The sequence below is a fragment of the Leptonotus elevatus genome, chromosome 10, assembly GCF_054856555.1.
Source record: "Leptonotus elevatus isolate MCC_2025b chromosome 10, RoL_Lele_1.0, whole genome shotgun sequence".
Classification (NCBI taxonomy): Eukaryota; Metazoa; Chordata; class Actinopteri; order Syngnathiformes; family Syngnathidae; genus Leptonotus; species Leptonotus elevatus.
In genome coordinates this window covers 19783861-19799143 of record NC_141248.1, presented here as the reverse complement: position 1 = coordinate 19799143, position 15283 = coordinate 19783861, and the positions used below count along the sequence as shown (strand labels likewise).

Here is a 15283-nt window from a genome sequence, read left to right as displayed (position 1 = left end):
AGAGAAAATCTGAAGATGAGTGAATTACTTCTTTTTTTTTGATGGCGGTGGCGTTGCTTCCATTTTGTTGGTTTAGGGTTTGGGCCTGGTCATCACGGGGACCATGCCGGTCTTCAATCTCACTGCTGATAGAACAAGCGCGCAGGTACACGACATGTGGAAGATAGTTACAAGTATGCAAATGTGTTGATGAATCATCCACCTATCCGCTGTACTTTCCATCCCGCCTATTTTCTTTCTTTCCTATCTCCTCTCCTCACTTTGTTCATACCGACCTCCTTCCTCCGTACGTGTGCACGCCTACCCATCTAAATCCCTCCATCCCTTCCTTCCTTCCTATCAAACCTCCTTTCTTCCTTGCTACCTACCTACATTTCTACCTAACTTCCTAACTTCTTTCCTTTGTCTTAGTTCTTTCTCTCTTTCCTTTCTACCAACTAACTTCCTTCTACCTTCCAGCCTACCTACCTTCTTACCTACTTTCTTCCTACCCAACTAGCTACCTACCTCCTACCTATCTACCACCCACCCTACCTTCCTTCCTACCAACCGTCCGTCCTTCCTTTCTTGCCACCTACCTACCAGGAACCGCGATCCGACAGACCTTACCATGGTCTTACCTTCCTTCTTTCCTTCTTTCCTACCTACCTTATTTATATCCGTATTCCTTCCTAACCACCTCCCTAACTTCCTTCCCTTCTAACTTCCAACCTACCTACCTACCTTCTTACTTTGCTACGTCCCTTCTTCTACCTCTCTACCTAACATCCACGCTACCTTTCTTTCTATCAACTTATTATTTTCTCTCTTCCTTTTGTCCTGCCTTCCTATGTTCCTTCCTTCCTATGAACCGTCCGTCCTTCTTTTCTTGCCACCTACCTACCAAGAACTACGGTCCGACAGACCTTCCAATGACCTTACCTTCCTTCTTTCCTACCTACCTTATTTATATCCGCATTCCTTCCTAACCACCTCCCTAACTTCCTTCCCCTTCTAACTTCCAACCTACCTACCTTATTTATATCCGTATTCCTTCCTAACCACCTCCCTAACTTCCTTCCCCTTCTAACTTCCAACCTACCTACCTTATTTATATCCGTATTCCTTCCTAACCACCTCCCTAACTTCCTTCCCCTTCTAACTTCCAACCTACCTACCTTATTTATATCCGTATTCCTTCCTAACCACCTCCCTAACTTCCTTCCCCTTCTAACTTCCAACCTACCTACCTTATTTATATCCGTATTCCTTCCTAACCACCTCCCTAACTTCCTTCCCCTTCTAACTTCCAACCTACCTACCTTATTTATATCCGTATTCCTTCCTAACCACCTCCCTAACTTCCTTCCCCTTCTAACTTCCAACCTACCTACCTTATTTATATCCGTATTCCTTCCTAACCACCTCCCTAACTTCCTTCCCCTTCTAACTTCCAACCTACCTACCTTATTTATATCCGTATTCCTTCCTAACCACCTCCCTAACTTCCTTCCCCTTCTAACTTCCAACCTACCTACCTTATTTATATCCGTATTCCTTCCTAACCACCTCCCTAACTTCCTTCCCCTTCTAACTTCCAACCTACCTACCTTATTTATATCCGTATTCCTTCCTAACCACCTCCCTAACTTCCTTCCCCTTCTAACTTCCAACCTACCTACCTTATTTATATCCGTATTCCTTCCTAACCACCTCCCTAACTTCCTTCCCCTTCTAACTTCCAACCTACCTACCTTATTTATATCCGTATTCCTTCCTAACCACCTCCCTAACTTCCTTCCCCTTCTAACTTCCAACCTACCTACCTTCTTACCTTGCTACGTCCCTTCTTCTACCTCTCTACCTAACATCCACGCTACCCTTCTTTCTATCAATTTGATCTCTTCCTACGTTCTCTCCATTGTTCCTTCCTTCCTACATCCTACCTTCCTTACGCCTTTTGTATTTTGTAACAACCTTACCTTCCTACCTACCTTCCTTACGAATGCTGATCACCAAATATCAAAATCCAATTCAGTTTTGTGTTAATTTTTCAATTTTGTGGTTCTGATTTAGCTTCTTTTTTTTTATTTTGTGTGTGTTGGGCAAGAACACAAATAAGTAAATGATCAGTTCCTTTTTTCCCCACTTGATGCACCAATTAAATCACAATTACCCACAAAAACCCGTAGTGTAACTCCAACCTTGCTTGCATGTCGTCAGCCATTGCCTATGGCGCCAACAGTTGTGTCGCTTCAGGCCAACAGCGCCCCACTGAGGTGCTCACTGGCATTACAAACAACTGTTATCGCCCAGACAGCACTTTGGATCCATCCGTCTTTCAGCATCCTTAAGCCCAGTATTTACTTTGAGCTTATCACCGGGGCGCGTAAAGCAGCGGAACAGATTGACGCGATAAGAGCTAAAGTAGGTGCTAATCAGATAGCGGCCCACGGTGATAACTTGCGAGAGCTTCTTCGGGCTCAGTGTAATGCCGAGTGTGCTGTCCCCTACACAGAACCAGCTCATCCTCGGAGTCATGGGCGTGGACATCGCAATCAACGAGATCAAAAAGAAGACGCCCACGTATCGAGTGAGCATGATGGACACCAATGATTTGACACTTTACGCAGGATGTAAACGTTATAGTGTGTTTTCGGTTCATCTGGAAAGTTTTTACGCAGAAGCTCGATCGATATCCTTAACTTTTCGTCAGAAATGACGTCATCACCTCTCATGTGTTTTTTTTTTCGTCACGCAGCTCGGCGCCAACGGCTACACCTTTGCGACCGATCCGAACGGTTACGTGCTGCTACACCCCAACCTGCGACCGAAGGTGTGTGCGCATCTATAGAAGTGCTGAAGCTAAATTGGTCCTTTTTTTTATTAGTTTTTTTTTTATTTATACATGCCTGTGCTCTTAAGCAGATCATCAACTTCAGGGAGCCCGTCACGCTGGATTTTCTCGATGCAGAGCTGGAAGACAGCAACAAGGAGGAGGTAAGAACATTGATTGTGCGTCGTTCCTAACCTCAAAACGTCCGATTTTTGCTATTCGAGGCGAGGCTCGGTCGGAGGTTTCGGCCCATTTATAGTAATATTTCTGTTTAGTTTCTTATTGTTGGGGTTTTAAGAATGTCCTTCTCGCTTTCCCTCCATTTCTCCTCAGATCCGGAGACAAATGATTGATGGCAAATCTGGACAGAGGAAAATCAAGACGCTCATTAAGTCGGTTGATGAGGCAAGTCATCAATACACCGAGAGTCGGTCATGTTTCAAAGCAGCGCCGTCACGAATGCTTTTCCTGCAAATGATTACGAGGGCGGGGGCGGGTGATAATGCGTGACACCGTGTCGTGGCTGTCCGCAGAGGTACATCGACGAGGCCGTGCGAACGTACACGTGGACGCCGGTGGAGGGCACCGACTACAGGTAGATTTATTTATACTGCTTGAACTGACCTTTGGAATTGGAGGTGGCAGGGGGGGGGAAGTCCTGTCTCGTGCAAATGAGCCCGCAGTATACAGGGCCAAAGCTGAGTACAGATATTGTTACTGTGTATAAAAAAATATATATATAAAAAAAAAAAGAAAAAAAAAAGCAAAGTTCACCTGAGGCCTCATTTTATAGCAGTGTTCCCCAACCTTCTATTGAGCCAAGGAACACATTTTACCTTAGAAAAAATCTCATGGCACACTACCAAAAAAAATATCTTAAAAATACTGGAATTATAATGATTTGTCAATTTAAAATGACAATGTATTTCTGGGCTTGTTCAGTTTGACATACAGTGAATCAAAAATGGGTTTTCTGTTGCATGAATCACAGGCTAACTGGACCTTCTGCCATCTAGTGGAAGACAATGTAACTGTTCTACCTGTTATTCAATTGTAGGGCACATCCATTTTTGATAGCATTTAAGATAAGATAACCTTTATCAGTCCCACAATGAGGAAATGTATGTGCATTCAGGTTACGGGTACGTGGAACCTATCCCAGCTGACTTTTTTGCTGGTGCGGGGGGGGGGGGGGGTTCCAACCTGGACTCACCACGAAAACACAGGGCAATTCCATCCATTTTCCTTAGCGCTTGAACTGCTAACTTTTAGTGAGAGAAGTGGGATCCACCTAAAATTGTACATTGCACCCAGCTTCTCTCTCCAAACGTCAGTCGAGCTCAACTAACGACATGCGCTATATTAAAAAAAAAATTTAAAAATGTATGTGCCCTGTGATTAGAATGGACTCAAGTTATCAGTCTCCTTTTATGAGGTGTCCCAATACTTTTGTCCACATTTTGTCCCGCAATGTATCTGCACTTACGTTGTTTTGTATCCCTAATGTTTGTGCGTCTGCCCGACTATCTCAGTCTAGGGTTGGTACTGCCCACATATAGCGAGAGCCACGTCAAAGCCAACCTTAGCGACCAGATCCTGCAGGTGCAGTGTAAGTACCTTCGCACCACCGACGCCGGACCACCCTCGCTCTCTCTCTCTCTCTCTCTCTCTCTCTCTCTCTTCTTTCCGCTCTGTCTCTCTCTCTCTCTCGTTCACATGGGACGTTTATTCCCCGGGGTTCTCCAACATCATCGTAGGGAACGGAGCGACTCGCCTTTCTCTCCCTCCTCCTCTTCCTCCTCTTCCTCTCGGTGCTCCTTGATAGGCTGGATCCAATCTGAGTATCACTCCTTCCTCCTCCCTCCTCCTCCTGTCTCCATGCTGTGCTGTAAAAAAAAATAAACCAAAAAAAAAAAAACGGTGATGTTTTTTCTTCGCTCCGGCTGAAGAAAAAAACAAACTGAAGAGTCAGAAAGGTGAAAGCTGTGTGACACCGGTGAAAATAATGGTGACTTTGTGCTATTATTTTTTATTCTTATTATTTCTTTGCAAAATGCTCTCGCCTCTTCTCCACCGAGAAATGATTCTGAAGCGTGTGTGTTTTTGGGGGGAAATTGTGAAAACACGCATGCTTTTCACCTCCTTATGATGCCTTCTTTGATTTTCTTTCCCTTCTGTTGTATGCGTGACTTTGTGGACTGCGTGTGAGCTTTGGAATCATTCAGCACATAAACTCCCACAAGGCCCATGTGCCGGGCTGCTCATGTGTGGGAGTTTGGGTTTTGTGGGTCCGAATGGGGACACGTTCTCATTCTTTCTTTGTTGTACTTCCTCTTGATATTTTTCCCACAATAATTGTCTCTTTTTTTTTTCTGTCTTTCTCATTTGCTCCAGCAAATAAGATGTTTGGTTTTTATTTCTTTTCAGCGGGGTACACGCATATCGATTTTTAGTATCTTCACTTGAGGTAATAAATCGGCATTTGTGTGAGTAAGGAAATAGATCTCCATCAGCAATCGTGACAAACAAATGTGTCGTAGTACCACAACATGGAAAATACAAAGAAAAATTGATTTCCTGTAGTAAATATTGAACAAGCTCGTAATCTCCAGCCGTGAAGGTTTTTAGAGAGGATTGTGGAAGAAAAAATACTCTTGGCATACCCGACACCACGTGACAATTCGTCAGGGTCATCTTTCACATTCAATAATGATCTTTGATTGTATAATTTGTAAGGCAGCGAAAATGCTGAAATGATGGACCAAATGTAGGTATTTGCATATGAAAAAGTAGTAGGAGAAGAAATGGAGGATGCTAGGCTAACTGTTAGCTTAACTGGTAACCACATTGAGGTTGAAAACTCTTCTTGTCATGTTGAGCTTCAGGTTACTTCCTAATTGGCTGTTAAAGTCCAGAGCTCGGCATTGACCACATGCAAGGATTTGTGATTGTTAATATTGAAAAGGTTTAACAATTAAGTTTCTCTAGCGTTTTCCGAGCAGTTCAGGGAGAACAACTACAAAAATGCTGTATGCGCCCCCTTCAATTTAAAGGCTGTATTCTGATTAATATTGTGTTTGTGGAGTAAGAATTAAGCACGTTAATCCATCCATTTGATCCATTTCAACTGAAATTAACATCAAAGTGCCTTCGGGCTCGCATTGCGAACGTCACCTGATTTCTGAGTTTGCTCTTGTGACGTTCGCAATGTGAGCCCGGGGGCAGCTGTGACATCACTTTCAGTCGACACGGTATTGGCAAAAATGGCCGCCCACCGAGATGAATACAAATGGACGAAATATTCGGCATAAGTCTTATTCCACAACAGCTATATTAATCCCAGTCCTGCGTTTAGACTGGTGGGGGCACATACCTTCCCTTTTTAGACATCCACAGTTAAATCAATCAGGTTAATCTTTCAGACAGCCTATAATCGTGTTGTTTCTGATCGGGCCGATTGTCAATATGTGTGTATCCCACTTTACTCGTCTTGTTTTATTCCAATGGTTTCTTTTTTTTTCTTTTTCAAAAACACAATATTTTTATTCAAGCAATAAATTGAATAAAATATTGTCTGTGATCCCCCCCCCCTTCCCCCAAAACCCCTTCCCACCCGACCCCCTGTTTCTTTTCTTGCTCCTTCTCTGATGGATCCACACAGTGTCATACATCCAGGGCAAGTATACTCCATCTTGGTCCACGTTCCCTATCCCTTGACTTCCTCCTCCTCCTGCCTACCGCTTCCTCCCTCATCCTGACACCCCCCCCCCCCCACCACCACCACCACCACTACCCTCCTAACTTCACCCCTGGCTCCCCTTGTCTGCCTGCCCGCCCGTCTCTGCCTCCAGGACCCTCTTCTCCTCCTTTTAACCTCACCCTCACCCTTCCTGACATGATAAAGGCTCAGTTCTCAGTTCACCTCTGCTGCAGACGCACTGAAAAGGAAGACAGATGTTCATGTTCCTTCTGTGGATGGTTCCTTTCCTCCTGTCCGTCTTTCACCTCTTTTTTGCATCCTCTCTTCCCTTACCTGCCTGTCTATTTCTTGGTGTGTCACTAATCTGTTCATGTTCATTCTAATATCAAGGCCCATGAATTAGCGATACAACAGCGAGATCCGTTGTTGATTTTTGCAAATGTACGAACAGTATTTAAGTCAGTGTTAGACAGTTTATTATTTACCACGTAACAGTCTGATGCTGTATAATAAATTACGCCTTTATAAATATAGTTTAAATGTATTGCATCATAGGGGTGTTAGAAAAAATCGATTCGGCAATATATCGCGATATTACAGCGCGCAATTCTCGAATCGATTCGATATGTGGCTGAATCGATTTTTGAACATCATTTTTTTTATGGGAAAATTCAACGAAACGTCTTACTTAGGGTTAGGATTCACACATTAAGCATGGAAGAATGTTATATTAATGGAACATTAAGCCTTAATATTTGATTTCAGTGCTGTTCAAAGATGAAACAGACTGCAACCTGTTTGTTAAATGCAGTGGCTCAGTTATAAACCTGAATTTTCAGATAAAATGTTTTTTAAAAAAAAAAGTCATACAAATCTTACAGTGTACATGCACAAGTTTACTGATTAGTATTTTCTAAATTTGAGTTTTTAAAAAAATCGCAATAATCAATTTATAGATTTGTATCGGGATTAATCGGAATCGAATCGTGACCTATGAATCGTGATACGAATCGAATCGCCAGGCACGAGGCAATTCACACCCCTAATACCAAGAGATCATGTTCAAGAACCAGGCACTGCATAAAGCCACTTAAAAATGGTGTGTAACTTGTGTTTGATGAAAATTGGTGTATTTTAGGAATCCTGAACTCAACCACCCTAAAGTAAAAAATATTTCCAGAGCAGTCCAGTTGCAATTGATTCAATGCCCTGAAAATCGATAAACGATTCGATTTTTACTCAATCATCGGAAGTCAGCCATTTTGGGCAAACTCCAACATTGCCTTGTACTGTTTGAGGGAATTTGTCCAAATGAGCTTTAATGGGAAGCAGATGTACTAAAAAGATGGGCCGCGCCTAATTGTCAAACTTTTTTTTGTTGCTTACGTCATCTAATGTGGGCAGAACATGGCATCAAAATTTGGAGGATCATTATTGGGATTGCCAGAAAATGAAAAAGAGAATTAGCCCCCAACAGTGATTTTACTCATCAGCACGCAATTGGGCGGACGTGTCTATCGTAACAGGAAGGACACACTCAAAAAAAAGTCTCAGGGACAAATGCACAAGGTCGAAGAGTAAGTGGGCCATTTTGTTTTGAAGCAGCAAATTCCAGTGACTTTTTCCTAATGAACCGTAATCGAAATCAGCTTTCCAAGACGGATGATAAATTGTGACTATTTAAGCTATTTAATGTGAGCACTGGGCGCAAAGATGTCAAAGTTTAATGATCACTTTGAGGATTCACATGTTCAAAGTGGTGCGAGGACCTGTTTATCACACCGCACTTCATTAAATTGTGGTTGGTTTTGGGTTCCTTAATGGTAGAATATTAGAATAACTCTTCTATTTGATTGTGCTTAAACAAACTCATACCGCATTAGCTTTAGCATTAGCATCACTCTCCAAGTAGACCTGAAGTGTCATTCATTTGAGCTGTGTCCAAACCCCCCCCCCTTTCAGCCCCCACCCCCCCTCTCAGGTGTCAGCCCAGCGCAGCGACCTCCTGTTTCGTCCCTCTCTACAATCCCCGTCTCCATCAGCTTGTCCCCGTCACCCCCTCTGCCTCACCCCTTACTCACCCCTCAGACCGCCAGGCGCAGGGCCCAACGCTTCCTAAGCGAACCCCGACCCTGGATGCTGCACGGCATTGTGGGCGGAGACTACCTGGGCACCCCATTGGTTGATCTGAAGCACCAGTGTGACAACATGTGATGAAATTTGTCATTTTTTGTTAGCGTTGCCCCTCACCATGCCCTTCACAATGCAATGCATCTCCTGCGATTATGTGTCTCTCCGAGCCCCCCCCCCACCCCCTGCCCTGGCAGCCTGAGGGGCGACCACCTCCATCAGGACCCTTGCAACAGTTGGCCACGTTGATGCCTGCCTGACCTTTTTACAGCGCTCGCTGCAACCCGGAGTGGGTCTGAGAAGTCGCTTCCTGACGCTACACCGAGTCAAGTCACTTCTCAGACATCCGAAACATGTTGGATTGACCTCCCCCCTCCTCCACCCCCCAAGTGAATTTTGATGTATTTTTTAAAGATAAAAAAAAAAAAAAAGTCCAAGTTCATCCATTGAGGTCAGGTTCTATTTGAGGCACCATATTGGCTAACGCTAATGTTTCCCATGATTCCTCAACGCTGCTATGGTATACGTCCCGTCGTGTACACCCGCCCCCCGTCCCCCGAACAGCCGCAAGTCCCTCACCTTCCCCGGCCCCCTTCTCCCCCTTCCCGGATAATCTTCCCCCTTTCTGTTGCAGATTTTGAGTCACTGCTGCCAAACAGTTTTGAGTCTGAAGGACATATATTCATTGCTCCCAGGTAGCCTTGTGTGGAACGCTCCCTTGTTGTCATTACGCTACATCTCGTCCAGGAGTGTTTATTTTGTGCGTTTGTGCGTCGAGTGTGTGTGTGTGTTGCATCGTACTGTTTTCATTGTCACTGATGAGTGATGACCAAACTTGGTTTCTGTATCATCAGAGTTCACCGTCACAAGTACACAACCCCCCCGACCCCGTGCATGCCGCCACTGCCGTGACGCTGCATGATCTGTCTTGGGACTGCACGCGTCCGGCGGGTTTAAGCAGTCTTCCATTTTTTGTTTCCGCTCCTCAGGGAATACTGCAACGATCTGGAGTTGTCCAACAATAACACGGAATTCCTGCTCAACTTCATCGCCCTCATGGAGAAAGTGACGCCCGACTCCAAGCAATGTCAGTCCGATTCCTATTATACAGGACCTCGGTACCGTCTTGTGGTACCTTACATGGTTTCTGCGGGTCATTAAAAGTCAGGAAATTGATTTTGCTCTAATCATGGCCTTTGCTCTTAATTTTGAAAAGAACAACGTACTGTTGCTGTCACCAACGTCCAGCATGAAACACTAATCCCACCTAGTGGCAGAAAATGACCTCAATACAAATGTATGACTGATTATTTTACGCTTCTTTTTAACTGTTCAGTATCTTTTTAACTTCAAATAACTTTATGAATTACTTATAAAATTATAAATGTAAAGTTACTGTATCAATGGTCGAAAAGATTTGTATTTGGGAAATTAACAAGAGTATGACAAACTTAATCGCGAGTTAACTCCGGTGACACAGGACATCCATACTGCTGGAAAAATAAAAAAACTTTTGGAATTGTGAATATAGGGCACGATTAACATTTATTTTATTGGACACCCTCGTCAGGGATAATCTTTTAGAGACATTAAATGTATGTCCAAAACATTTTTAAAAATTCTAACAGGTAGATCGTGTTTGTGTTTAGCAACATTTTAGTTGCCTCTGCTTTTTTTCCCGGCACATTTTGTGCAGTTGATGCAACGCTAATGGCTTTGCTTCTTACTGTTAACACAATTGACCAAAAAAAAAAAAAAAAACATAATGAATCCTCTAATAAATCGTTTTTGTGAGCCAAAAGCCTGAAATTTCATTATCACCTGTGCAGTAGGCTTCTAAACCTAATTAAACAAAGCCCACTGGGGTGGGGTGCACCCCCGCCAGGAAACAATAAGCTTGGCCGCCACATATTCATGTTGCTGTTCCGTTTGCATGCAAATATTTAGCCGCGTTGTGTTGCCTTGTTCAGGCGACAATTTGCTCCTTCACAACCTGATCCTGGACACGGGCATCATCAGGCAGCTGGTGGACAAAGTGTGGAAGAACAAAGACTTAAATACGTGAGTGCAGAGCGGCTCGTTCGCAGACGCTTCCTCAAGTAGGCAAAGAACTAAAGATGAACTTTTTTTGTGTCATTTCACACTTTTGACGGGTCGGGAGGCACATCGAAGACCCTGCAATTTGCATATATGCCCATAAAACGTTTCTAATAATATGTCCGTTGCTTTTTTTTAAGGTACGGTTTTCTGGCGGTATTCGCTGCCACGGACGGAGGAATCACACGAGTGTTTCCCAACAAGTAAGAGTCCTTCTTATCAAGACTGTGTCGTTTTTTTTTAATGCTTTTTAAATGCCTCCCTTTTAAAGTCTAATCACTCGATAAGGAACGAGCGCGGCGCTCGTGGCCTCGTAGCGGGGAGATTTACGGCTCTCTTAAAATGTCAGGGCCGCGGAAAGCTGGGAGGAAGACCCCGAGCCGTTTAACGCCAGCTATTACCGCCGCAGTCTCGACAACAAGGGCTACATCTTTAGAGCGCCTTATCGTACAGGTGAATGATGCTCCTGGGGGGGGGCGTCTCACGGCGAACCCGGTCTTTTTTGTTTACTCACTTCTTCTTCATCTCGCAGCCAGAGACGAGATGCTCAACCCGGAGAACGACACCATAGGCATCCTGGTCAGCACGGCGGTGGACATCACGGTCGGAGGGAAGACTATCAAACCGGCGGGTGCGTTCCCCCGCGCGACGGGGCTTTGGTTTTGAAGATGCTCGCGGTAACTCGTGTGCGTGTCATTTGTCAGTTGTCGGAGTGAAACTGGATCTGGAGGCCTGGGTGGATAAGTTCAAGATTCTCGCCAGTAACCACACGGACAACCGCCAAGGCCCTAACACGGTAAGCAAATGTGCAATCAGTGATGTTGGCTCAGTTTAGTTGTTAAACACGAATAAGTTGGCGGGGGGGGGGGGGGTGTATGGTATGGCAATTTATTGGAATGAGGTCGATTTCAGGTAAAACTGTACATACAAACAAATAAATGTTGAATGAACAGTTATTTGTCTATATACAGTATGGCCTGTGATTGGCGACCAGTCCAGGGTCTGCCTCGCTGGGATAGACTCAACTCAACTTTACTTTTCTTCACTTTACTTTATTTATTTAGCAGTGAAAGGAAATACCATGCTTTCTCAAGATGGATGCCTACACAAGAGAATTAGGGACAGTGACGAGAAAAAAAAAGGTTGGCAGGATTCTGACTTTATTCTCAGCATTCTAATTCTGACTTTAATCACAAAATTCTGACTTTATTCTCAGAATTCTGACTTTAAAGTCATAATTCTGACTTTAAAGTCATAATTCTGACTTTATTCTCAGAATTCTGACTTTATTCTCAGAATTCTGACTTTAATCACATAATTCTTTAAAGTGAGAATTCTCACTTCAATCTCATAATTCTGACTTTAAAGTTTGAATTCTGACTTTATTCTCATAATTCTGATTTTCTGACTTTCTGACACAATTCATAGCTCTACGTCACAAAATCAGAATTTTCACTTTAAAATCTGAATTCTGAGATTAAAGTCAGAATCCTGCCAACAACTTTTTTTTTCTCCTCTTCACTGGCCCTAAACCTCTAGAAGATACAATGAAAGCAGCAAGGTCCCCAAAATTGAACCCTGTGGAACACCATATGACCGTGGGGCAGAGCAGAGTGGGCATTTGCAAGTCCCTCTTTTGCTCCCTCGCCTCATGTATACTCATGTCCTTTCTTTCGTTTGTGTCAGTGTGGACCAAACCGGGTCTGCGAGATGGACTGTGAAGCCAACAATGACGTGAGTGTCCCATTTGTCTTCTTACACATATTTCACTTCTCCTCCAGCTCTCAGTTCTACTTGTTGCATTTTCCTGCAGGACCTGCTGTGTTACTTAATAGACGACGGCGGCTTCCTCATCATGTCCAACCAGAAGGATGACTGGAACAAGGTGTCGTTGAACCTCATCGCAGGTGCTTACACTATTTTATGAAGCCCCTCTTTGGACTTTTTGCGTTCCCCCCCCCCCCCTCCCCTCAGGTGGGCATGTTCTTCAGCGACGTGGACCCCTCCCTAATGTACGCGCTCTACAACAACTCCTTCTACTACCGCAAACAATCGTTCGACTACCAGTCGGTGTGCGAACGCATGCCCAACAGCGAGGCCGGAGCCGGGCGGAGAGGCGTCTTTGTGGTAATAAAAAAAACATACATTTTAACATACGGCGGGTCGTTTGTATCTCAAGGGCGTGACTGTATCCTGTACATGAATAATTTGACATACACTCATTGTCATGTCCGCAGCCCACGATTGCAGATTTTGTTAACCTGGCTTGGTGGACATCGGCTGCTGCTTGGTGAGAAATGTACCTCGTGGTCATTATATACCCTGCAACTGCACGGTGTAATATTCGTGGTGTCGTTTTCAATAGTACTGAATTGCAGTTCTACAAGCACTATAAATTACAGCCATAATAATAAACATTGTTAATAGGGACATTATAGGAAAAGTGATTTTTGTAATGACTTGTATACGAGTAGATGGGTCTCTGGAGTGTTTGCAGTGTGAATTACACAACCCTGTAAAAAAAATAATAATAATAAACATTGTGATCCTGTTTCTTAATAACGGTCTAAGCACTTTTGAATTAAATTGCTATCAAATTAAATCACCCCACGTTTGGGGTTTCCGTCCATGACTTGGTAACTAGGTTGGGTGAATAGCGGCAATTTTCAAGCAATACATGGTATGTGTCCAAATTCACAAGGCTGGGCCAAATTTGTCGGCTGCATGACGTCACTCCCGGTGCGACTCGACGGCACGCGCGGATCGTGGACGGCAGCGACGTCATGCAGCCGACAAATTCGGCCTTCGGAGGACCCAGCCTTGTGAATTTGGACACGGTGAGTGAATAATGTCGAAACCAGAAAGCTAAGACATCTGGGATTTTTTTTTTTTTTTTTGTGGAGAATCAATGTGTTTGTCTCCTTTAAATGAATATCTTTGTGAATGAAGATATCGTATGATTATGGGTCAATTTCATATCATCGCTGTCCTGTGACAAACACTTATTCCATTTGTGTCTTTTTTTTTATATATATATATTTTTATGTTTATAGGATGAAACTGAATGCAGACATCCCATAAACCAAAATAAAATAAAATAATGGACAGTCACATAAGTGCTTTTCACAGGACAGCGACGAATCGATGGTATGCAACGGGAACTCATTAGAAAGTGTGAGCTTTGTCCTACTTATACACGAAACTAATACACAAAACAATTTTTTTTTTTTTTTTTTTTTTTTTAAGAGCTCAGTATTGTTCATTCGGAAATGTCATCATCATTGCTCTTTATTATTATTATTTTTTTTATTTATTTTTTATTTATTTTTATTTTTTTATAAATATTTAAATTGGCCCCTTCTTGTTTTCAGGTCATTGTTCCAGCAGTTCATGTATGGGCTGGCTTATCACAGCTGGTTTGTCACAGGTGGGTGCCAAAATGCCAGCATTTGTTTAAAAAAAATCATCTACAAATCAATGCATAATTAAACAGTGTTTTGTTCATTTCACGACTCTCCTTAATTGCGCTACATGCATGCTGATTTTTTTTTAAATGTGAGAGTCCAACAGTGCACTCAAAATGATATCTCCAATTTCAACAAAAGTCCAGTATCTCAAACGTTTTGTTATGGGGACTATGTTTGTGCGCGTTTCTAATATGACCCTCAGACGAGGTGGACGCCGAGGGACTGGACTTCAAGGATAGAAGTTGCGTCATGATCCAGACTCAGTACTACCTGGGCAACCTGAGCAGCTCCTTCAACATGCTGCAGGACTGTGGCAACTGCTCCAGGTCCGCACGCGCTCGCGCACCCCGAAGAACCGTCGGTCAAAGAATGACACAACAGCATAAAGTGCTGTGTCTTTTCCGATCAGGCTGATCCACGCCAAGAAGATAAACAACACCAACCTGTTGTTCGTGGTGGCCGAGAAGATGCCCTGCAACACCTGCGAGATCGAAAAGCTGTCCCAAGAGGAGGAGGAGTGTATCCTCTTCTGCTGCCGTGATGTCATTGACATGTCGAGAACTTCTGTTCTTTTTCCGTAATTGCTTATTTGCAGTCATGGAGGAGAACCCGTGCGAGGAAATGACAGTGGCGCGCTATAGAAAAGGACCCTCCACCTGTTTTGACAACAACAACGCGGTAAGATTGGCCCAGTCATCTAGAAATAATCGCCGAGCTTATTAGCTTATATAGCATGTGAAATGTGAGCGTGTTAGAATTTTAGCAATTTGGGTGAGAAGAAAGTATGAGAATACAGAGCAAGAGACTAACAAAGTGCCAACAAATTACAGACTTCTCCATTAAGGTCGCTGCCTTAATATTTGTTAGCATAGCAACAAAAAGCACATTAGCAATTGTTAGTAATTCTGCTTACATTTGTACCTGAATATAGGATGTGATTTAAAATAATCTGCCTCATGACTTTGGTAACTCTACTTTGCTATATGTTAGCATACCAAATAAATGTTAGCAGCGTGGATGCTACCTTGCTAGCAACTCATATGCTTGAATTTCATCTTAGCATGTAATCAGTTC

At 43.4% G+C, this 15283-nt stretch overlaps 1 protein-coding gene across 3 annotated transcripts in view; it reads left to right on the top strand.

The window, feature by feature from the left end:
• The window catches only part of cacna2d2a (calcium channel, voltage-dependent, alpha 2/delta subunit 2a), a 157496-nt gene that overhangs the window by 137751 nt on the left and 4462 nt on the right, over window positions 1-15283 (top strand). For 2 of the 3 annotated variants that reach the window (XM_086087193.1, XM_086087195.1), the window contains 23 exons: window positions 77-145; window positions 2498-2572; window positions 2741-2815; window positions 2908-2979; window positions 3149-3220; window positions 3349-3410; window positions 4348-4424; window positions 6477-6491; window positions 9280-9340; window positions 9635-9732; window positions 10616-10706; window positions 10883-10945; window positions 11092-11195; window positions 11275-11373; window positions 11447-11538; window positions 12429-12476; window positions 12556-12627; window positions 12717-12869; window positions 12980-13032; window positions 14114-14169; window positions 14412-14535; window positions 14619-14728; window positions 14805-14887. In XM_086087193.1, coding sequence (XP_085943319.1) covers window positions 77-145; window positions 2498-2572; window positions 2741-2815; window positions 2908-2979; window positions 3149-3220; window positions 3349-3410; window positions 4348-4424; window positions 6477-6491; window positions 9280-9340; window positions 9635-9732; window positions 10616-10706; window positions 10883-10945; window positions 11092-11195; window positions 11275-11373; window positions 11447-11538; window positions 12429-12476; window positions 12556-12627; window positions 12717-12869; window positions 12980-13032; window positions 14114-14169; window positions 14412-14535; window positions 14619-14728; window positions 14805-14887 — 1824 coding nt within the window. The remainder of the gene's footprint in view (window positions 1-76; window positions 146-2497; window positions 2573-2740; window positions 2816-2907; window positions 2980-3148; window positions 3221-3348; window positions 3411-4347; window positions 4425-6476; window positions 6492-9279; window positions 9341-9634; window positions 9733-10615; window positions 10707-10882; window positions 10946-11091; window positions 11196-11274; window positions 11374-11446; window positions 11539-12428; window positions 12477-12555; window positions 12628-12716; window positions 12870-12979; window positions 13033-14113; window positions 14170-14411; window positions 14536-14618; window positions 14729-14804; window positions 14888-15283) is intronic. The other variant, XM_086087194.1, reaches the window with a different exon arrangement.